Raw genomic sequence first — 22,251 nt, 5'->3', positions numbered from 1 at the left:
TTGGGGGTTTGGTGCCTTGCTCCAGGGTACCTCGGATGTGCTCCGGAAGTGAACTGTCACCTCTCCAGCTATACCAGACCAATTTCCAGAATTGCTCGGCTCTAGATTTAATTGGCTCCAGACGGTTAGCAACATCTAGAGCCAATTTCCCTTGAAATACATCAACAGCACAGTTTGTAAACGACATGTTTCCCTCCGGCAGGATGTGACAGACCCTGCTGCTCAGATATTTAGTAGTGAAGAGTTGGATAAATATTTAACATCAATCTGTAAACATGATTTGAAAGACGAAAATAATCAATCCTGTCAATGTCAGTCAACAGAAACAGGCTCGTGATGACTAATAATACAGTTCAGTATGAATCCTCTCTATCCCTTTCTGTACTTTATCCTTTTTCTATTCTTTGTACAACATGGATTCATAATAATTGAGAGGAGGGGGGTGGCCTGTTTTAAACATTGATAGCCTGATTTGATGTATTAGGTTTGTAAGTAAAGCTCCAACTCTGTCTTTACAGATTAGAGATGAAACATTTATAATTAATGCTTTACAAGTGTCTATTCATATACATAGGTGAAGCACAAGTCATTCTTCATCCCTGCCTTCACAATCTACATTTGACTGAATGCAGGAAAAACATCAGCCCTCTTGCATCATTTGTTTTTGCAAATAATCATTTTTTTAAGTGTATATCCCCCTTAAAAGTTGTCTCTATTACTTGATCTGTTTCACTATAAAAAGTTATCTGTGTGTGTTTTTCTTAATGCATACAACAGTCAAAACTACCCACACCTTGTTTACTGTTTACCGTTTAAATCCTCAAGGCCAGCATATGATGCAACAGTGCATTACAGCTATGAGGTTAACTGGGTCATGTTTAATAACATCTTATATGAAGGGGAAAACAACCAAACACACACCGGGTTCAAGGGAGTTTAGTGCATGTTAAGTTAGTAAATGAGTAGACCAACTGTATCTCTAAAAGACACCACGCTTCTTCTTGCAAATGATGACAATAAGCAGATAAAAAAATGTTTGTTACTCATGTTTTGTAATTTACTTTTTCCTGAACATTTCTCAGAAGTATCTCTCATCTGTCGATTAAATGATTGAATACAGTTGAAGATTGGTGTAACAGCTCTGCACAAAGCTGGTGAAAAGTGGCAGAAATGTACAAAGTTTGCATTGCAAATCCTTGCATTAATGATTGAAATATAAACGTTTACTGAATTTGTACAGCTTGTACTTTAACTTAACTTTCTTTCATTTCATCAAACAAAGCATTGTACACCATAAAACAGTATTTTTGTTTGTTTTCTATCATTTTTAAAATAAAGGTCAGACTCCCTGTTATAGAAAAATATGTATGTTTCTCAAAATGTTATGCAAAAGTCTAATTCACTATGTAATAAAGGTAATATTATATACATATTTAATGTATTTAACCAGGAGAGCCTCATTGAGATGATGAATCTCATCTAAACGAGTGTCCTGGCCAAGAGGGGCAGCAGCACAATGAACGAAGTTACAGACATACAACACAGATCAACGTATCCTGAGTGAGTCACAGAGCAGACAAATCATTATTCAAAGCATCTACAACCTGAAGCCTCTTCCTCCAACACCTTCAACCTACTTTTAAAGAGATTTAAAGAGACCAGCTCTCCCTTGGTACAGATCATCCTGCAGGAGATTCCAGGCCGCAGGAGCAGCATACCTGAAACTCCTTTTTCCCCGTACTCAAGACGCACTTTGTGAACAGCTTACAACAATAAGTTTTGTGACTGAGTCGCAGAACAAAGACTGAAGCTTCCATGACTTTTCACATGAATACAATTACACAAGTACGAGGGAAGCAGATTATTGTAATGCATGTTTGCATACAGGAAGTCAGTCAGTAGTTCTGTTTAAAAGGCAACTGGATTTTTGTACCTATATATAACATGCTGCTAATGTTTTCTTATATGTGTTTCTTATTCAAGTGGTTCCTCTTGCCACTCAAAAGGTTCAACGCTGGAAATATTTTTAAAATATCAATAAGTGTCAACTATATTAATCACAGAATCTAAACAAGCATCTGTTGGTTGAACTCTTCTCTTGACTCTTTATCAAACACGTTAAACTCTCATTGAACTGAATTTCATTCCTGTAAAGTCGGAAGTTTGTTGTCTTTGCTGAACTGGTGTCCGGTGGGTTACCACGTGGAGGAATGACTCGTCATACTGAGGTCAGATGTGAATTTCAAAAGCAGTGCTGACCTCCCTCACTCCTTGTTGTTGCTCATGGGACGGACCAGCGACCATGAAGCTTGAGTCACAGAGCCCAGATGGCTGCTTCGGGGCTACAGTCTGTCACTTTGTCAGGATGGATCTGGTCATGTGGAGTACAAACCCCCAGAGCTATATGTCATTATAGAACACAGTGTGCAACTGTTGTTTCTGTTATACAACACAGATACAGACAGAGTGCTGCTGATTTCTAACACTAGACATCTTTAGTGACTCCCTGTGCTTCAGGGTCTCTCTGATCCTCAGTGAACCTTTGTTATGAGTTTTACTCTGGGGCTTTTGGGAAGGCCCCCCATCATTAGATAACGACAATAGTCTTAAAACTTAAATCCAACATTTGTTAAATAAATATGTGAATCCAGCTTAGTCATCGTTAATATACACAACTCTTTGTCACTAATATTCACTTTATATTTAGGAAAGAAGGGCAGTAGATCAGTCTGTAAGGACTTGAGTTGGGAACCAGAGGGTCACTTGGTCAAGTCCCAGTGTGGACCAAATTATACTGGTGTGCCAGATCAAATCCCCGAGTACTACCTAGGTGCCTTTGAGCAAGACACAGATCCCCCAACAGCTCTGGTGAGCTCCCAGTATAGCAGCCCCTCACTCTGACATCTGTGACTGCGATTAATAAAGTTTGTAAATTTAAAAAAAAGATGAGGAATGTGCTTTCAGGGTCCTTTGGGCTTTAGATAGATCTCATCAGTTTGTGCTTAAAACTGTTGCTTAATTTAAACTGTTTATTTTTCCATGTACCACTATGTAAACGTTCCTCTGCATTGTTCAAACACCTGCTTCCTTAAACACTTTGAAGTCCAGGTTGTGATTCATTCAACAGAACATATTGTTCTTGTGATGTGCTGAATTTTTGTGACAAACATTTATCGTCTGAGCTGCAAACATCTCCTGCATGAATCACCATGTGATATAGACCACCTACCTAATAAAGTTGTATAGTTTGATTTATTGATGAAATCATATTTTCTGTTTGTATTTGGATATTAAGTGAAAATGTCTCTTTCAAAATAAAACACATGAACAATAAACATATTTACTGCCTTCTGGTATTTGTTAATGTCAGTGAAGATGACTCTGTTGATTCAGATTTCACATTAGACATTTCACAATTCAGCAGTGAGTTGAGAGGTGCAGTTGCAGGATCATGTGAAATCACTGAATGACGTCCAGCCTCTCGTCCTTTCATTATGTTCAGATCTGCTTTTCCCCACTGTGACATATGAGGATGTCTTCTGTAAGTGAAGGCCGACAGCTTTGTAGAAATCTGCTGCAACAACAATTATTTATGATTACTTAAGATATTAAGTTCTACTCATTGATTATATCCTTTTGTCTGTAACAAGTCAGAGCCTTTATAAACATGTTATCATGAGTTCAGACCCTAAGGTGTAGGCTCTGGTAATCCTTTAAAATTGAAATGTCTTCTTCTTGTCTTTTAGGTTAGAACTGTAAAGGGGAACATAAAGGACAAAACATTTTTGTTTTACCATCTCTCTAAATCACAAACATTATGCAATAAGAATAGATAAATAGATAAAAGCTGCATATTTTTCTTAATAATTTGATTTTTTAAATACTAGGGTTGTCACAATACCATGCCGGTCACATATTAAACTACTTTTCAACCAGTTTACAAAACCAGGTCAATAAACCTTTACCAGATAGAGAACATTGGAGTATTCAGACAACAAAGGGGAAGGGTTAGTGATTTTGATGGCTCCTCTATCTGCCCTCCATCCCTCTCCTCCGTCCAGCTGTCATTGCCAAACTGCCCCGCCCAGCACCAAGTCACCAAGTTGCATCACCAGCGTCAGCTGCAGCAGGGAGTGACCTGAGTAGGCCTAAGGTCACAACTTAAGAAACTCTCAAATTCAGTATGTGGTTGATAAGAAGGCCGATTTATGTTGCACTAAAGTCAGGAGAAAATGAGTAATTTACAAAACACAAAGTAACTTGAACTTTAGATGCATTTTCTGTATAAGCCTCACCTCAAAACAACAGTCTTAAAGGTCACATATTCTCCTCCTTTTCAACAAGTCTAAATAAGTCTCAGAGCTCCCCACAACATGTCTGTGAAGTTTCTTGTTAAAGATCCACTCTGATAAATGATTCCTCCTTTATCAGAATTGTAAGATGTTAACATACATGTTCCTTTTAGAGGTATTTCATTTAAGACTTTTTAGGAAGTGTGCAACAACACACATTTACAAAAGGACATGGCCAAAAATATTTAAGATCAAAAACTGTCACAGTTTCAAATACCTTTAGAGTACAAATAACACCAACAACAAATACTTTTAAAAACATTTTTTATTATCTTTGTACAAAATAGCATCCCCGTAAGACTTCAACTAATACCCCGGGCTTCTCTTAGCTTCAGTCTGTGAAATGAGCCGGTCTTTCTTTGGGACAGGTGTCGATATGAGACAGGCCTTTATTTACTTGAGCACAGTAAAGATGGGAAGACTATTTGAAAGAATATTTATCCGTGTATAAAAATAAGATATTGGTAACAACAAATTCAACAAATGTGTCTTGCTGTTTTTTCTCCTTATGTTTGATCAGCAGACTATTCAAAACTTTACACATAGGAGCCTCAAACACCAGGGTATTAACAGGGACGGGACTTTATTTGAAGTTTTAGAGGATAGAAGAAATATGCAGTTTTGCATCCTCCCAAGATCCCAAACATAAAATACAACAAACACCCAAAGGAAACAATCAGTCCTCTCGATAAGTCTAAATATTGTCCTTCATAAAACTAGCTGACCAGTCCACAGAATGAGGATGTCCAGAGAGTGTCCCCTCCTATAGAGACCCCCCTCTACTTGAACTGGTTATCTATCAGGGTGCCCTTCATCTTGGCCTTCTTGGCCTCCAGCTCAGCCAGCTCCTGCAGCCTCCTCTTGCTCATGCCTTTCCTCTCCAGCTGCTTCTCGATCACTTTGGCGTTTTGCGCGTAAGAGTCTGCCACCTCTCGGGCTTCGATCTCCTCCTCCTCTTCGTCGATGGTGGACACGGTGACGGAGCTGAACTTGCCCATGTCTTTGGTCCTCTTGGTCATCATCACCCGGACCTTCTTGGGCGCCTCCGGCTGTTTCTGGCTGTAGACGCTGGTGTTGCCGAAGCCCTGTCCGAACTTGACCACGGCCTCGTCCACGATGAAGGTGGCCGGGTTGTTCTTGTCCTGGTGCTGGTAGAAGAGCAGCAGGCCGCACTTCCCGCACTTCTTGCGGTACTGCCTCTCGATGCCCTCGGCCCTCTTGATGTACGTGTTCTCGTCCACTTCCACGTTGCAGAACTTGTGGGCATGTTTCGCCGCGTCGATCACCCTGGCTCGGTCCCGGGGCCTCATGGGCAGTTTCTCCAGCTGACAGTCCAGGACCAGAACCATCTGCCCGCACAGGCAGTAGTACACATGGAGAGGCTTTTCTCCGTCGTCGTACTCCTCTCTGTCTCTGGTGTCCGAGCACACGACGCTTCTAGACACCACCTTCGGCATTTTCACCTCTAACAAGTATTATTACAATGATACAGCCGTGTTAAATGCTACTTCTGAACCACCATGACGACAACAACACAAGTAAAACATACGAGGAACGAAGCGTTTCCTGTGTGCGCCACGGATATTGGTCCGACTGGAAACTCAAAGCGTCTACTCTTTGTTCCGCGTAATCACAAAGTTCCGCTAACGGACGGTATTATTCATCATGCATACCTGAGGAGAATTACATGCACCCAAGTGTTTAAAAAAACAGAATTAATCTTATTTCTGGTTGCAGATATGCAATGACAAAGTATTTGAAGTTATACTTAATAAAGTTAAGTGTCCTTATTATTCTGTAGACTCGCATTAAGAGATGTAGTTAGAGACAAGAAAACATATTTATATTTTCATTTCATTGTACAGTGTTCCCCTTTGATATTTTTTGTTGTATTATATCTTTGCTTTAATACAGTGTATAACTTCTGTACAGTTTATTTTAAATCACTTAGCTGTCTTTTTTTTCTTACAATGCTGTTCTATTTTATATATCATTTAAACTTTTTTTTTGTAGAAGCTGACTCAGGGAGAAACGCAATTCCAATGTACCTGTACTGTCCTGTACCTGTGCAAATGGCAATAAACATCTATTCTATTCTATTTTCATTAGCCTGTGTTGCCTAGGCCTACTCATGACCTGCAAACAGACTCTCAAGTGTCTGTAGAGTTCATTTAGGGGGGTGCAAAATTCTGCAGTTTAGAAATTGTATCTGCTTTATTTTTCATTGTCCTGTAAGCAGGGGCGTGTCCACACCTTTATGACTGGGATGGCCCACCTGGGGCACTGACACATGCAGGGGTGGCATAACGTTTGTGGAAATTTTACATGCACTGCTGAGGCTGGTGATATTAGTGACCACCAGCTCTCCATCATGGTACCTCTTCACAAAGTCTGCAATCAGATTTCATGTCATCTCTGTGGACACGCCCCTCTCTGAACACCTGTGTTATTGACACGATGGCATAAGAAAAGCTTCAGTTTTAACAATGTTGATTAATGTGCACTGCCCTAATTCAATAGAGACACAACACCTCAGTCAATAAACACAGGTGGGATGTAGGCCTACCAGCGGATTTGTGTCACGCACACATTTTTTAATAAAGTCAGTGATTATATAAGGCTACACAGCAACCGTCCCGAGTTTTGTGTCTGAGGGAAACTCAGTGATGTGAGTTACAAACAAGTTTTCCTTTAAGTATTTTTTTCCCGATATAGTCTACTTAAGAGCCACACAGCTCTATAGACTAGAGCGGAGAAACATTAGACCTAAGGGATGCAAAATACTCTGAGGTGCACCCAATTATCGACACACCTCGTTAAAGTAATCCCACGAAAGTCTTCAAATTTAGGCCTATACATTCTTATCAGGCTGGTTTGAGAAGCTACCAGATTTCCGTCCCATTTCGGCTGTCTGGAAAGAAAGGGAACATGACATATCTAGGCCAGGTTCTCCCATTTGTTAAATAGTTTATGAAAGCTGGAGCCATAACCGGATGAGTTTCAAGGATTGAAAGCCTTGCAAATAGCCTACCGTTTAGTGTGACCTTGGTTCCATGACTCTACCCTTCAGCATCAGCTCATTTTAGAGCCTATATACAAAGAAACTGTCATCACAAGCAAACCAGGACAACAGTAAAGTTAATTTTTACGGAAACATCTTTATTTCAACAAAGACGAGTACAAAAATCACTATTTAGAGACGATTGCAACTGCAATCAAATCAGAGTGGATCACATAGGCGCCATCGCGAGAGTAGAGGAGGGCTGATGAGGACCAGGCTCCTCACTGACAGCAGCTGGTGTCGCAGGTCTTCCCTTTGCACACGCAGCCAGAGGCGCACTTGCTGCAGCCGGATGGGCAGCATGGGCAGCAGCCTGCAAGGTGAAAACATCATACATTAGTGTCATGTAAAACCCGAATACCACTCTACACCAGGACATCACTATTAACGACACAAACTATTAAGAAAGAAACTCTTCTTCGAGACCTCACACGTCACATCACCATTAAGCCAATCAAAGTCACCTGAGCTGCAGCCCACAGGCCTACCTCTAAGCTAAAAGGTGATTTACAAACAAGCACTGCAAAGTCATTTAGTGCGGACTGGCACAGAATGAGGGAATCAGCCTACATTGCTACAAAGAAAAATGGCTTAAAATTATAGAAAATAGACGGAACAAAGTCATCTTTGGGTGAATAATTAAGCAAGCTATAAATAGGCTGTGTGGCATCATTTGTGAGGCTATTTGATCTCTGCTGCGATTCACTCAGCAAGTGATGGTTTACTCTCGACGGGTAATTTCAGGATTTTTAGCTCACTTACTTTTCTGGCATTTAGCGCAGGAGCAGTTTGTGCAAGTGCATGATCCTCCGCAGTTGCAGGTTCCAGCTAGAAACACAAACAAGACAAATGAGCTGCAGTCTGTGCGCCAGAGACACAGAGTCCATACAAACATGAAGGATATAAAACAACCATGACATCTGACAAAGATCACTTACTCTTGGCGCAGTCACAAGGGTCCATTTTTCAGTTGATGTGGGTGTTTCTTGGAGTGAAGGTGTGTCGTCGTCAGGCTCGAGTGAGTGTTGTATGTGACAGTGACGGGGAGCAGCTCTTTTATAGCGTCCTGGACACAACAGTACCGCGTGCAAAACGCGCGTGTCACGCTGCACGCAGACACGTAGTGGATGATCACAAAGAGGTCTGTGCACACGAGTTGTTGTAGGAGCGACAACACACAGATTCCCAGGCGAGGGGGAGCTGGCATGTTGTCTGTCATTACGTAAGATCCCTGGAATCCTTTTATTGAAACGCCGGAATAATTAACGTGTTTGTTTACACGGAGAAAAACATGTTTGTTTTCATTAGGCCTATATGGGACCCAGTCTACCAAAGTTCATGTTTTTAACCTACTTTTAGAAATAATTGGGAATCCTGAATGCAACCTGTGTCTCTTATAAGGATAACATACTCTCATTTTAAAAGGTGTGATGCCACGAGAGAGAGTTAAGCTGTTAACTTTTGGGCAAAATGAGTGAAATATCACCAAAGTTTGAAATCCATAAACACGCATGTGCTGAACAACACTGAGCGCAGATCAATAAATCACGAACAGTTTGCGCACGGATTTACAAATTCAAGGAGGAAAAACGTGTGCAAAGGTTTCGACTAGACATTCATAGCTTGTCGAAATGGGTTTGCAGAAGAAATTGTTAGAAGTTTAGAGTTATTTAAGGCTTGATGACCGGTTCATTTGAAATAATTCACTGCATGTCTAAACAACAACAGAACTGTTCGTTAACCCTCTTAAGTTAGCCCATGTGTATAATTATTCATTATTTTCATATCTTCTGCTGAAACACTCAAAGACAAGTTGTATAATTTGAAATATAGGCAAAACTCAGTATAGCCTACTAAGTTTGCAGTTTACTGGAAGAGAGCAAATGTTTTTATTTGATATATTTGCACCAGTCCTTACTCTGCTTTTATTTAACTTTATTTGAATTTAATTTAAACATAAATTACATTATTTTATATTTAAGTAGCCTAATTATTAACTTCCTTTTAATTACATTTGCACAGCATATAGTTCCAAATAGGCCTATCATTTTGTTTTTTAAACAACAGACTAGACTATCTTTAGTTTAGGTAGCTTAATAGACATTCAAAGGTTTTTTCATTTCCTATATTTAGCCTTGTATAAAAATGTCAATATCACGACATAACGTTCAGGCTAAATAAGAAAGGCACTGCCGGTGTTTGGTCTCTTTTATTTTAAATCTCATGTAAACATGTTTCCCTGTGGGCCAATGTGTCTCGATGTTACCAGGTCTGTGCACACGGTGCTTCTTCTTCTCTTCTTCTCCTCTTCCTCCTCTTCCTCCTCCCGCCGCTCTGCTCCTCTGCACCCGGCCGCGTCTCCTCGCAGAACCATGTAAATAGACTGTTGTTATGTGATGCATTTACGTACCGTCTACTGTAGGAAATAATCCTATCCAGGAGTCGAGTGAGACTCTTTGGGGATTTTAATGTTTATGTTGCATTTATTGTAAATGTATATTGTTGCTGGTGGTTTCAGGAGCAATGCAAAATGACTGTTAACATAAATTAAAGCGTAATTATTTATATTCAGGCTAAAGCCTACACATTTCTACAAATTAACGATGAAATTTACTGAATTCTAAAAGTGTAATTGGCCTATTTCGTGGCCTATCATTTGAATCCAATAGACACCAAAAGGCAAGCTCACTTCGATGACGGACATGTTCGTTTGTTGAGTCTCAGCTCCCTTTTTATTCATTTACCAATATCCATGTACATCTTTTGATTACGAGCTTTTTTTTTTGTAACCTGAAGCAGCTTTGTCCTTTTTGCGCTCGCCACCTTCCGGCTGTGTTTTTCCACTAAAATGATTCCTGTATGTGAGGACATAATGGGCTGAGTCATTATTGTGACAGATGTAATTCACTGAGTGTCACGAGTGATACAAAGATTGAGAGCTGAGTGCAACTTTGAAGAAACATCTCGAATACTGATTAAAAGAGAAAGGGATCATAAAAAACAACATGTGCTTCTTTGTAGAAATATATGATAGAGCCTAGAGAGAAACGCTATTCCTGTTAGTGTTGAGGAGATCCACTGCTATGGTTTAAAGTTTGTGAGCCCATGTTTTTCCATCTTATTAAATACAAACAAAAGCAACTTCTGAATTTCAAAAATTCTCACAGTTAAAGTGCAGAGCACACAGGCCAGTCACACTGATGTTGAAACAAATCTTATCAAAGCAGAAAGATTATTAAGAAGAAATGAACTAAACTGAAACATCCTCAATGCCTTGAGGTGAAAAAAGTTTTAGAAAAATTGGATCAGAGTCAGAAGTTTCAAATATTGCTGACAACATCGAGGTAATCGAGCCTAAACTAAGTTGCTTCTCATTCTTATTTCACAATCAGCCTTTTGATTGTGTTAACAAATTGAAAAGCCGGGCAATTATTCAAAGAGCCTAATCTGTGCAGTGTTTATGATGAAGGATTTAAAGAGGATTCTGGAGAGTGCAGCAGGTGATTAGTGAAGTGTTGTGATTAGGCACCCCACTCAGAAAACACTTCAGAACACTGATTCAAGTCAGGTAGCCCTGATTAGGGATTTTATTTAAACATGCAGTTTCAAACATGTGGTTTGTAACGGTGATTTACTTTGATATTTGTGGATATTGAGTAAACAGCCATGGAAATGTATTATCCATCATCCATGTACACTCATTGTTCTCAACTAGTGGGCCGGGAGCCAAAAGTGGGTCGCTCAGTGTTTTCTTTTAGTGGGTCGTGGTTGTCAGGGGAACGAAAGTTGTGGCATGTAGTATGGTGTTGTTTATTCAGACTCATTAGGTGACGCTAGGTGGCGGCAGTGCACCTTAACACTGCTCATCTGAAGAAGTTTTTATTTTGCCAGCTGGTATGGTGAAATACAAATATGACTTTGAAAACGTGTTTTCTATGAAGCCCTGAAATCCCAAAGTGTAAAAAACAATTATAACACATTATAATCTAACTTGTGAGCACAAGGTATTCTGTTGTGCGCACAATTTATCATCTAACTTGTCTAACAAGTTAAATTGTGCGCACAAGGGGCAGAGGACTTCAGGAGATGTGATGTTTTCTTACGCTGAGGTCACAAAATAACAACGAAAACCTCAGTGTGCTGCTGGCGCATGAAAGCATGATGTCTGACAATCGAGGAAATCCAAACCAAAGAGGGCAGGTGCTGAGTCGAGAAAGAATTTCACTGAAAAAAGCAAAACAAATAAAAAGATGGATCACACTGAAAGGCTCCAATAAAATTCCCCATGATAGTGACGCTTAGGTCAGACCGGTTCTTCATCAGACTCATTAAAAACTGAATCATCATTTGACTTCTTTCAAAGACAAAAGATTGGCTGTCGTGTTTTCATCTCATAGCCTACATTTTCATTTTTTTTTTAATTCTTAGAAATTTGGGTCCGATCTTCCAGTGGGTCAGTGGGTCCCGAGGCTATCGGATCAGTTGAACCAAAAGTGGCACAGAGGTGCTGTTTGTGTCCGAGAACACTAGAGGGAGACGTCTGCCCCTTTAAAGAGAGAGCTTACCTATAGGAGGAAATGTAACTCTTTGGAGCCATCATGTAGGCATATTTGAGAAGTTTGTTTTTCAGGCCGTATTCTGAAGGGATATGGTGTCCTCTCTCTTCAGCCTCTCCCTCCAGCCAATATATGAGCAGTCTGTTCTCAGACTGGCACAGAGAGTGTAGTCTGACCCGTATCACATCCTCCACTCTGAGTATGAGCTTCGACCTCCTGGCAGACGATACAGAGTCCCCCGGATGTAAACCGAACCGCCTTGAAGACTCTTTTGTTCCCACAGTCAAAATTCTGAACAATGTTTCATAAGGCTGTGGGTGATGCAATAGCGTCATGGTGTTCATATTCTTTTACATTTCTTATCTTATCTCTCATGCTGTGTTTTTGCAGATCTTGTGCAATATGGGTAATGTGCAATACATGTTTATTCGAGTGGAAGCAGCTGAATGTTTGGCAGCACTTTGAGTCCGAGAACCAATTTTAGTATTTAATTTCCAGGAGTGTTTCAGTTAATTCATATTTGTAATACAATTAGTTTTTTAAAAAAAAAAGTAAAAAACAGTACTGTACTGTTTGTCTTATTTACTGTGTATAGAGGAAAAACATATGTTTTACCGACCCTTTAAAAATAAGGCACTGTCCCTTTATGTGTAGGTCGAAAAACATAGTGAGCTCGTGTTGAGCTGAGGGCCTCTTCTTTAATAAAAGTGTCAAAACGTGAAGATGGACGTGTTCTGAACGGCTCATTTTAATGGTGCAACATATAGGCCTACATTCACCATCTTCACTGGCTTGTAGGTGAGGAAGGCAACAGCTTGGGGCCCCAGACCTGTAGGGTGCTCCTGAGGGTTCACAGACTTAAACCAAAGCAGTGGCCCAAAATGTGCACATTTTGCAACGACATTAGAAAACCTCCCTAAAAGGGCACCATTTGACAGCACTCACTGTCGTTGCACTGCTAAGCATTTTTTTAAGTCAACAAAGAAAAATGAAGAGGAATAACTCGTCTTTAGGAGAGAAAAGAGAAAAAGGAAGAAAAAGGAAGTAGCGTCAGGACACTGGCAGACATGATAGTGATGAACGCTGGTTGGAGGGGCCCCCAATTGATTTTTGCCTGGGGCCCCCACAGACTCTAGAATCGTCACTGCGTGTACATGAGCTGGGGATGCAGTGTGCTCGTTGGTGCCTGTGTGTGTGTGTGTGTGTGTGTGTGTGTGTGTGTGTGTGTGGGGGGGGTTGTGTGTCACAGCTTGTGTTAGGTGTGTACGAGCAGTGTGTTTAAAGGGCAAACAGTGAAGAAGGAACTTGATCCTAAAGGCAGAAATAAGAGAGGGGGTGAGGGGGAGAAGCTTTATTGTCATTGTATAAAAACACAACAAAACTTTTGTTTGCAGCAATCCTGTACAGCAGCTTGTTTTTGCCATTTCACAAAAATAACCAATAGAATTTAATGATGAACAGTCAATAACTCAGAATGAAATTAAGTTTATTACCTTTCAGCCAGTATAGAAATATATTATCTGATCTCTTCTGAAACTGACTTGAAGATAATGTTGTGCTGCTGTCACTGAGCCCTTCGTTATTTGCTGAGCATGCTGGGATCTCATTCCAGCACAACCAACATGCCTGAGTCTGCGTGAATCCCCTCAGCATGCTCACTGCCTCTGCAAATTTAAACAAAGAAGAGTTACCCTGAAATCCTGCAGACAGAAACTGTATAGTTTTATTTTTAATTTTGGAAAACTTGAAATGGACGGTATATTTTACACCAACAGCATGTGGTGCATTCACCAGTGAAGACTCTGGCCAAGTGTTCTCTGTCACAAATCTTCTGCTGGTGTCACGCTGTGTGTGGAGGAAAGCGGATTCGTCTCATTTCCAGGAACGTGAACACACTTTGGACGACTGCCTCTGGTCCTAAAGCAGGTCAGTTCAGCAGCCATAATGATTTTAGTTTTAAACTCAAATCTTGATGAACTTGTTGGAGTGGCCCCTGAAATTCATCTAGAATTAGCTTTAGTTTATAAATCTGAGGGTGCCATATATATGTTCTGTAGTAAATGCTCCATCATGCAGCAGGTGTACAGACTTGTCGTTCTTATTCTGTTGCTGCCTTCATTTGTTTCCACTTGTGAATATCATTTTTTGATTATAGAATGAAAAACATGGTGATGGTCATTATTCAGAATCACACCATGAATTAAAGGTGAAGCATCACACAGAAACAGTAAATTAATTTGGATTTAAACCTTTATAAATTAAGTAAAAGAAACCAAGATTCTCATTTCTACAGTTTGGGCATTTAATATGAGAGAGAAGCTACAGTGGTGTTTTCACACATGCAAAAAAAAAACTCCTGAAAGGTTGATTTTCCCAAAGTGTTCAGGTCCCCTGACTTTACCCAGACATTTTCCTGCCAGCCCGCTGGTGAAATGTCCACATTAGGTAAGCTGATTTGTGAATGCAGCTGGTAACTTGTGGGCGGCAGTAGCTCAGTGTGGGCGGCAGTAGCTCAGTCTGTAGGGACTTGGGTTGGGAATCGGAAGGTCGCCGGTTCAAGTCCCGGCACGGACCAAGTCCGGAAATTGGTCTGGTAGCTGGAGAGGTGCCAGGCCGCCCCCTGAGCACTGCCGAGGTGCCCCTGAGCAAGGCACCCAACCCCCCCCCCCCCCCCCCACAAGCCCAGGAGCGCCCGCCGTAGGGCAGCCCCCTCACTCTGAGACCTCTCCATTAGTGCATGTCCACAGGATCCTGTTTGTGCATGTGTGTGTATTTCAGTTCATGTTTGTGTAGCATGTTTACTAGACAGAGTGTAAAAACAAATTTCCCCTCGCGGGATCAATAAAGTATAAATTCTTCTTCTTCTAAGTTTCAGGAAAATTCACGGAGGTTAGCAAAAAAATACACATGGTCCTAATTTTAAAGGCTTAAAATGTGATTTGTCACACTTAAATATAATATAAATCAAGTATATCCTCTGAAAATAACTCTGTGAGTCATGACTGTCTACAATGGGTGTAACACCCGAGTCCCACTGTCTGTGATGTTTTCAGAGTTTTCAGAGTCCTATCTTCAGTTTGTTTACATCGCCCGGACGGCCGGCTGACTCCTCCCCTCACGTATAAAAGTTGTTTAATTGAGGGACTAGAGAAAAGAAGAATAACATACTGTACTCACTGCTTAACTGTGTTTCTAGATCACGCTCATTTCAAGTAAATTTACATGCAGTGTGAAGATACAAGCATAATAAAGATCACTAGCATTAGCATGCTAACACAACAATGCAGCGCGAGTTGTTTTGGTTTCATGCTGGTGCTCAAGGGCGACATCTGCTGGATCAAAAAATCACATATAAAGCCTTTAAGCAACAATGACAACATATTATATTATACCTAAATACTCATAACCTCTTAAAGCATTTTATTTATTGTTCCTTTCAGCAAAATGTAGCCTGCTTCAAAATGTAAACCCCCTCTTCTTAAAATGATATGAACCTTTTTTTTTGGTAATGTTCCTGTTGTAAGAGTGCCCAGTGAACCTAACTTATGTCACAATCATTAAAGCCATTCCAGGACCTGCACAGACCCGTTCACTTGGCCTTTCAGGGGCCCAGCCGTTGCAATCATTATGCACAAAGTGAAGCAGCTTCATTCTCACTTCTTCTCTGTCCCTTTGTTCTTCTCTGCTCTTTAGGTGATAACAAGGATACGTTCAATGAATGTAGCATTGATATAAAGGCAAAACCTGTCAGAATAACTATTGATTCATCTCCTGAACACCCTGCACCTGTCCAACAGGGAAACGTTCTCTCCCCTGTGAGATGCATATGTGAAGAGGAAACTGGGAAGATTTTAGGGAACAGCCCGTCCTGATTTTTTTTTTTTAATTAGACATTTCCAGGAGGGCATGAGTGAAAAAGATTTAGATTCCTTAGAAACAATTTAGGACTGAGATGATTTCTCTGCTCTCTTCCTTCCGTTCACATGTGTTAATCTTGTGTTTTTGTATGTTACTGCTCAACTATTTACTCGACTACTTACAGCAGTACACCAGCTCTCACCCTAGAGATGTGGGAGGGGAGTCCCCCCCTGAATTGTTTGATTTGGTCTGAGATAACGTTAAAGCAAACAGATCAGATGCATGTGTTAATAGCTTGAGGCTCTGGGCCACCTAATCAGCAGATTATTCAAAGTGGTCTCTAAACAAAACAATCCAAACTCTGTGCTGATTGGAGGAGAGTTGCGGCCTTCATTTGCATCAGGAGTACAGACAAGAAGTCCTCACTCAGTTGAACTAATAGAAGAGTCAAAGAAGGGGAACTTGAGTGTGATGAGCTTTTACAGCAGCATGATTGTTCGGCAATTGTGAATCCCAGAGGTAACAGTTTATTGTGATTGTCTTATAACTTTTCTTTTGTGTTTTCTCTTTCTCTCTTTTTTTTTTTTTTTAAGAGATAGGACAGTGCATAGAGTCGGAAATTAGGGACAGAGAGAGAGAGAGGGGAATGACGTGGGAGAGGAGCCACAGGTGGGATTCGAGCCTGGGCCGCCCGCTTGAAGGACCATGGTCTCCATACATGGGGCGCGCACACTAACCACTGCGCCACTGCGCCACTGTGCTCTTTTTTGTAATGGTTAATGCATTTGGCTACTTGTCTTAGCCAGCTTAAACTTCTAAAACAGAATCACTCTAAGAAATCATGAAAGGGTTTTTTTTGGATAAAGGTTGATGGAAAAGTCTTAAGGTTTGTGGATCATGGCATGTAAAGTGTAAACACAACACCCATAAATAGCAAGTCCATTTAATTCTAACAATCATTTAAAAAGCCTTCATGAAGCTTTAAAACTTTAACAATAATAATAACTGAAACATTTGACTCTAGCTTCCTTTACACATGAATGCTTCTCTGCTTGTGACATCATTTTATCCCCTCTTTTTCCTCTTCTGTGGTTTGTTTATGTTTCCCCTCACACACCTCTACATACAGCTGTATGAAAACTATTGTTCATGGAGTACTTTATTAATTCATATTGTCCATTATATTCACAGAGTTTGCCATGGATCATGTGCTAAACATTGCAGACAGCGTCATCTTCACTCCGTATGTTTACCCGGCCTCGTGGCCTGAGGACGGGGCTCTGCGTCAGATCATCAGCCTGTGGGTGGTGACCAACCTGGGAGCACAGCTGATTTACCTGGGCTTTGGTGCTCTTAGCTTCTACTATGTGTTTGACCATAAGCTCATGAAACATCCACAGTTTGTCAAGGTGAGCTCTTTGCTACCCTGATTTTGTTATTAACTGTTCTGTTACATAACTATATATTTATTATCATGTTCATCTCAGCATTTTTTTGCACTACTCACCACTGCACTATTGTCTTATTTAGCCTTGTATATATTAGTGTTTTTTTTGCTTATATTATGTTTAATGTTTAACTTTGTACATTGAGAGTACAGTTACTGGAGATAAATTCTGTGTTTGTGTAAGCATACATGGCCAATAAAGCTGATTCTATTCAATTCTGATTCTATTAGACCAAATTTCATCTGATAACAAAGTAGAATCCCTCTGAATCTGAACTTTGCATCTTTGATCTGAGGACAGAACCAGGTGAGAAGAGAGATCCAGTTAGGAACCAGCTCCATCTTCTGGATGAGCTTCCCCACAGTGCTCCTTTTCTTCGGGGAGGTCAGGGGATACAGCAAACTTTATGACAACGTCACTGACTCTTCTCTGGGTGAGAACACATTTTTTTGAAACATTTGTCAGTGCATTAGTTTAAACTTAAGTTAAGTTAACTTATTTGATTAAGATTTATCATTTGTTTTTAAATCATTAGTGCTTGTGAAGATAATTGACCGACTGGTTTGTTGTGTTTCAGGTTGGCCCGGGATTTTTCTGAGCATTGCAGGTTTCTTGTTTTTTACTGACATGTGTATTTACTGGATACACCGGTACATGCATCATAAGCACATTTACAAGGTGAGCTTCAGCAATCTTATGTTAATCTTAAATTGTCCCTATATTTTAAGAGAAAGCGATGAACCACAGAGATGTATCTCCTGACTCTGCATTGTTAAATGTTTTTAGAAGAAGAAGAAGAAGATGTGCTTTACGCCCTGCATCTTAAGGCTCATTGTTTTAGATTTTACAACCAAATACTTGATTTTCTGTTTTGTCCAATGGCTCTCTCAGCAACTACTTTTAATATAGTCTCTTGTAAGTACAATTAAAAAGTGGAGAATTAAGGTCAACTGTCAAATAGTGTCTTCAGGAATTGGTGAGGACCATGAAGACCTAAAAGATCTGTTTTTGGACGAACGTTTGCCAGGAAGACACAAACATGACTCAAAAAATAAACAACACACAGCTTGCTGAAGGACTGCACACTTTATGAAGTCAGAATATGTCAGTGTTTCCGGGTTGTTGTGATCCATCGTATGGCTAAAGTCAGGTTGTAAAAACACATTTGAGATTGAAAATCTTGCTAATTTTATTTTCTAACAAGATGATTTAAAACCTAAACTTTTACTGTTTTAGTAGTTGCATATTTATATGAAATGTATTTATCATGTTCTCTTGAATATAGGTTATTTTACATCCATTACAGTTACAGAATAGACAGCTAAGATTCACGGTACAGCTTTTTTAGACTTGTTTGTTTGCTGCATGTTTTACCTCAATCCATTTCTCCTCATCAGCATCTCCATAAGCAGCACCATATTTTCAAGATCCCTACACCCTTTGCCAGCCATGCCTTCCATCCACTCGACGGCTTTCTGCAGAGCTTACCTTATCATGTCTACCCTTTCATTTTCCCCCTCCACAAGGTGCTGGTCTACCTGTCACTCTTTACATAACATTTTCATGTTTAGTCTGAGGAATAGCTAAACACTGCAAATCATGACTACACAAGCTTCAGGTGTGTTTAGGAAAACTTTGAATTATTTCAGGTTGAGCAGTGTGTGGGCAAGACAAAGAAATCTAAAAAGTACATTTGAAACATGCTGTTTAGTCTGTCATTAAACTTTGTCCTGATATTTGGACTCTTTAAACTGCAGGTTGTCTACCTCTCACTCTTCATCTTTGTCAACATCTGGACCATTTCTATACACGATGGAGACTACCGCCTCCCCGGCCCCCTGATTTGTCTTATCAATGGCGCTGCTCACCACGTAGACCACCACCTCTTTTTCAACTACAACTACGGTCAATACTTCACGCTCTGGGATCGTCTGGGGAACTCCTACAGACATCCGTCAGCCCTGCTCGGGAGGGGGCCACACGACCACATTCGCAAGCTCATGGCGGAGACTGCACAAACCCAGTGATGGAAGAGCTCCAGGCACATTTTCCTTTTGTAGTATTAAGCTCTCAGGCAGGTTTCTACAGAGACAGTCCAGTATCCTGGGTCATAGCACAAGATGTAAAACAATCCATCAGGAGCAGAAATGTAAAATGAGAAATAGGTAATGGACTGTTGTGCAAGTAAGCTATAGAAAAAAAAACATTGAATTAAATATTTCTGCACAAAATGGTTAAATACACTGCCTAAAGACAAAAAAACCCTGTTCCACTTGTTATGTACTGCCTAACTTTACTAATACCTCGTAAAATACTGATTAAACTTGCATTTTTTCTGCTTAACCTTCATTTGTTGTGCTCTTACTTTTAGCCTAAAGCATAACATTGGGGTGAACAGCACATTTCTATAGCTTTGACCATCCCTTTGATTAAATAATTAAAGTTGTGTTGAAAGAGGTGGAGAAATAACAACATTATTTAATATTTATTAAAACTACAAATGGGAAATGCATTCTTGCATATTTGGCTAGAAAACATTGCAAATCCTTCGAAATACACAATACAATGCCAATAAAAATATATAGATTTGTCTGAATCCAGTGTCCTCTTGCACGTGCGTCTTTTTGCACAACAGTCTTAATCCAGCTCAGTATTGTTTTTCTAGTTCCCAGTGCTCGGTGTGTTTTCATGCAGGCTCTGCAGGGCCAGGTCTGTCCACTTCATCTCTTGTTCTTTCACAGACTCTGTGGATCCTCCGTTGTCTTGCTCAGCCTCAGGTAGTTCACTCTGATGAAAAACAGGAGAGAAAAAAGTTGCAATAAAAAAAGTCAGACAGGCAACTCTGCTATATGTCAACTCTACAGTATGATGAAACTGAAAATCTGAGAGGCCAAAGATGTAAAACAATTGAAATAAACATTCTTTTGTTACAATATTCAAAGAGAAGTGTCATAATTGTTTATGTGAGACTTTATAAGAAGCCACTGGCGCCTTTATTAATCTGTGATTAATCAGATTTGTTACTCGCCTAAAGTACTGCACTGCCCTGTTGGTCTCCACCCACAGGATGGTAGATCTTTGAGCCAAATCATTGCCTTTAATATGGATCAAATCATTCTGTCTTTATTGGCTGTAAACAACCTTTTTTAGACGCTAGCTGCTTGTGTAGTAGTCTATCTACCAGAGGGATGGTGACATCTTCATATGGCAGTCTGTCTTCCCTCCAGGCATCATCAGTGAGGTCCAGGACCCTCCCGTCTCTTTGAATCTCACTGTCCATCTTCTTGGCAGGACTCCGGGTACAGTGGTTGTTTCCTTTCCTCTTGACGAGTTAGCTTCAAGCTAGCTGCAAATTAACAAGCTTGAAAACTTGGTGTAAAAGGTCCAATGAATTACACTCTTTCGTGTCTAGCCGAAAACCACAACATCGGCGGAACGTAACAAGAAGGCGCTCGTCGATGACGTAGTCCAGTGATGCCTTCAAAAAGAAAGGAAAATACTGTTCTACCTCTTTAGTCCGTGTAAAATACACAGGTAAAATAACGGATTCAATCTCAATCAATGAATAAAGGCCTACATTCAATATGGACAACAACATTTATAATCATATGGGTTTTGTGTCAGTCATAGCCAGTGTAAAGAGGGTTCCACCATATGGCTTAACAGGAGTAACTGGATTTTGAAGATTCAACCAAGCAGCAACATTTTTTGCCAACATTTAGTTTATGGGCATCCTACATGCGCAATGATTCTACGGAAAGTTGAACAACAGCACAAAACTCAAATATCTCCAATTTTGTTTTCAACTCAAGTGGGCCTATTCATAGTCGGATACTTATTTTTCGAATTATTCTGACAACACTTGAATGCAGGACGAGCCTTCTCCTAACCGCGGTCTCCATGGTTACCAGACGCATCTCCCTTGAAACCATAGACTTTGAAACTTGCTTGTGCCGACTGCAGCAGATGATAGGACGTCGATAATTATTGATTAACTGCATTTGGAGGTAACTTAATCAAAATGTGGCAGCAGCAAAGTGTCATTTATATTTTGACACAGTACATTTGGAGGCTTAACGCTATTTAGGCCTACTGGTACATTAGTTAGGCCCTAAACCAAGTAGACGAACATAAATTTAGCACCTCAGTGCTAATGCTGCTTTCATCTGCTCCTCGGAAATATCGGATTTATCGCATTATCGAGTTATGGCCTCATAAACGGCCCTCCAAAGTCGTGAATTGTGACGTTTGGGGGACATTTCAGGGAAGCAAAAATTCGGAGAAAGCTTGGAAACAGTGTCAACAATAGACAGTAGAAATTTAGGCTATACAGGCTATATATTTTGTCAAAAGAAGCTATTGTTTATTTTTAGTAGTTTAGTACATTTTAATATATGCATCTATTAGCTGTAGCAAGCAGGCAGACTTACTATAAATCATACCAGGTTAGTATATTAACATTGACAACTTCACCTGAAGCTCATTCTATGCTCTTCATTTTGCGAGTGTGAGAAAACTTGAATGGTATGTTGTTGGTTGTTATGACCTTACAGCTGGTATGCACGATGTTTCCAAGGAGTACATAAAGGCAGCAGAACCAGTCATCATGTTTATTATTACCATTAGATTTAACATTGTAAGATTTTTCAAGCACATTCTAATTTTGTTCTTTTCTTTTTCGTTGTGTTTATATATATATATATATTTTGTTTTTAAATTCTGATATGAATTTCTTATTTTTGTCAAAGGCACTACAATGATGTCAACCTCTCAAGAACAACAGAGAGAAAGCAGAAAAACCTGTGCCAACCTTGGGAACCCAGTTTTCTCCTGCATGATGACTCCAGCAGCAAAGGATGGACTGTCTGGGCTATGGGCAAAGCCACAGAATCTACTGTACCGCACCACGTCAAGTGACTATGGTCTCCTCCCTCCATCCTTTGAAAGCACGCCATGTGCCTACTTTCCTAAAACAC

General features: G+C 40.2%; 4 protein-coding genes across 4 annotated transcripts; 1 reads left to right on the top strand and 3 right to left on the bottom strand.

The window, feature by feature from the left end:
- Nucleotides 1-4,606: 4,606 nt before the first annotated feature.
- steep1 (STING1 ER exit protein 1) lies at nt 4,607-5,952 on the bottom strand. Its single transcript, XM_061036773.1, has one exon. The coding sequence runs from the start codon at nt 5,807-5,809 to the stop codon at nt 5,132-5,134; it is 678 nt and encodes a 225-aa protein (XP_060892756.1). The 5' UTR covers nt 5,810-5,952; the 3' UTR covers nt 4,607-5,131.
- Nucleotides 5,953-7,490: 1,538 nt separating this feature from the next.
- On the bottom strand, nt 7,491-8,498 carry mt2 (metallothionein 2). Its single transcript, XM_061036771.1, has 3 exons — nt 8,352-8,498; nt 8,176-8,241; nt 7,491-7,726 (listed from the first exon to the last, which is right to left on the bottom strand). The coding sequence occupies exons 1-3, from the start codon at nt 8,374-8,376 to the stop codon at nt 7,635-7,637; spliced, it is 183 nt and encodes a 60-aa protein (XP_060892754.1). The 5' UTR covers nt 8,377-8,498; the 3' UTR covers nt 7,491-7,634.
- Nucleotides 8,499-13,433: 4,935 nt separating this feature from the next.
- On the top strand, nt 13,434-19,446 carry LOC132973344 (lathosterol oxidase-like). Its single transcript, XM_061036767.1, has 6 exons — nt 13,434-13,895; nt 17,019-17,236; nt 17,576-17,708; nt 17,853-17,953; nt 18,673-18,801; nt 19,033-19,446. The coding sequence occupies exons 2-6, from the start codon at nt 17,027-17,029 to the stop codon at nt 19,300-19,302; spliced, it is 843 nt and encodes a 280-aa protein (XP_060892750.1). The 5' UTR covers nt 13,434-13,895; nt 17,019-17,026; the 3' UTR covers nt 19,303-19,446.
- A 287-nt stretch (nt 19,447-19,733) lies between these two features.
- On the bottom strand, nt 19,734-20,734 carry anapc13 (anaphase promoting complex subunit 13). Its single transcript, XM_061036768.1, has 2 exons — nt 20,457-20,734; nt 19,734-20,062 (listed from the first exon to the last, which is right to left on the bottom strand). Exons 1-2 carry the CDS (start codon nt 20,553-20,555, stop codon nt 19,937-19,939), a joined length of 225 nt encoding a protein of 74 aa, XP_060892751.1. The 5' UTR covers nt 20,556-20,734; the 3' UTR covers nt 19,734-19,936.
- Nucleotides 20,735-22,251: the final 1,517 nt, after the last annotated feature.

Source organism: Labrus mixtus, chromosome 4, assembly GCF_963584025.1.
Source record: "Labrus mixtus chromosome 4, fLabMix1.1, whole genome shotgun sequence".
Taxonomy (NCBI): domain Eukaryota; kingdom Metazoa; phylum Chordata; class Actinopteri; order Labriformes; family Labridae; genus Labrus; species Labrus mixtus.
Note: the sequence above shows the minus strand (reverse complement) of the source record. Positions and strands in the feature narration are given on the sequence as shown.

What these genes read in the sequence shown, in the direction of transcription:
- steep1 (XM_061036773.1), bottom strand. Translation starts at nt 5,809, where the DNA reads ATGCCGAAGGTGGTGTCTAGAAGCGTCGTGTGCTCGGACACCAGAGAC.
- mt2 (XM_061036771.1), bottom strand. Translation starts at nt 8,376, where the DNA reads ATGGACCCTTGTGACTGCGCCAAGA. An exon ending in CCCTTGTGACTGCGCCAAGA is followed by an intron (nt 8,242 to 8,351) that starts GTAAGTGATCTT and finishes TTGTGTTTCTAG; the next exon opens with CTGGAACCTGCAACTGCGGA. An exon ending in CTGCGCTAAATGCCAGAAAA is followed by an intron (nt 7,727 to 8,175) that starts GTAAGTGAGCTA and finishes TTCACCTTGCAG; the next exon opens with GCTGCTGCCCATGCTGCCCA.
- LOC132973344 (XM_061036767.1), top strand. Translation starts at nt 17,027, where the DNA reads ATGGATCATGTGCTAAACATTGCAGACAGCGTCATCTTCACTCCGTAT. An exon ending in AACATCCACAGTTTGTCAAG is followed by an intron (nt 17,237 to 17,575) that starts GTGAGCTCTTTG and finishes ATCTGAGGACAG; the next exon opens with AACCAGGTGAGAAGAGAGAT. An exon ending in CGTCACTGACTCTTCTCTGG is followed by an intron (nt 17,709 to 17,852) that starts GTGAGAACACAT and finishes GTTGTGTTTCAG; the next exon opens with GTTGGCCCGGGATTTTTCTG.
- anapc13 (XM_061036768.1), bottom strand. Translation starts at nt 20,555, where the DNA reads ATGGACAGTGAGATTCAAAGAGACGGGAGGGTCCTGGACCTCACTGAT. An exon ending in AAGATGTCACCATCCCTCTG is followed by an intron (nt 20,063 to 20,456) that starts GTAGATAGACTA and finishes GTTTTTCATCAG; the next exon opens with AGTGAACTACCTGAGGCTGA.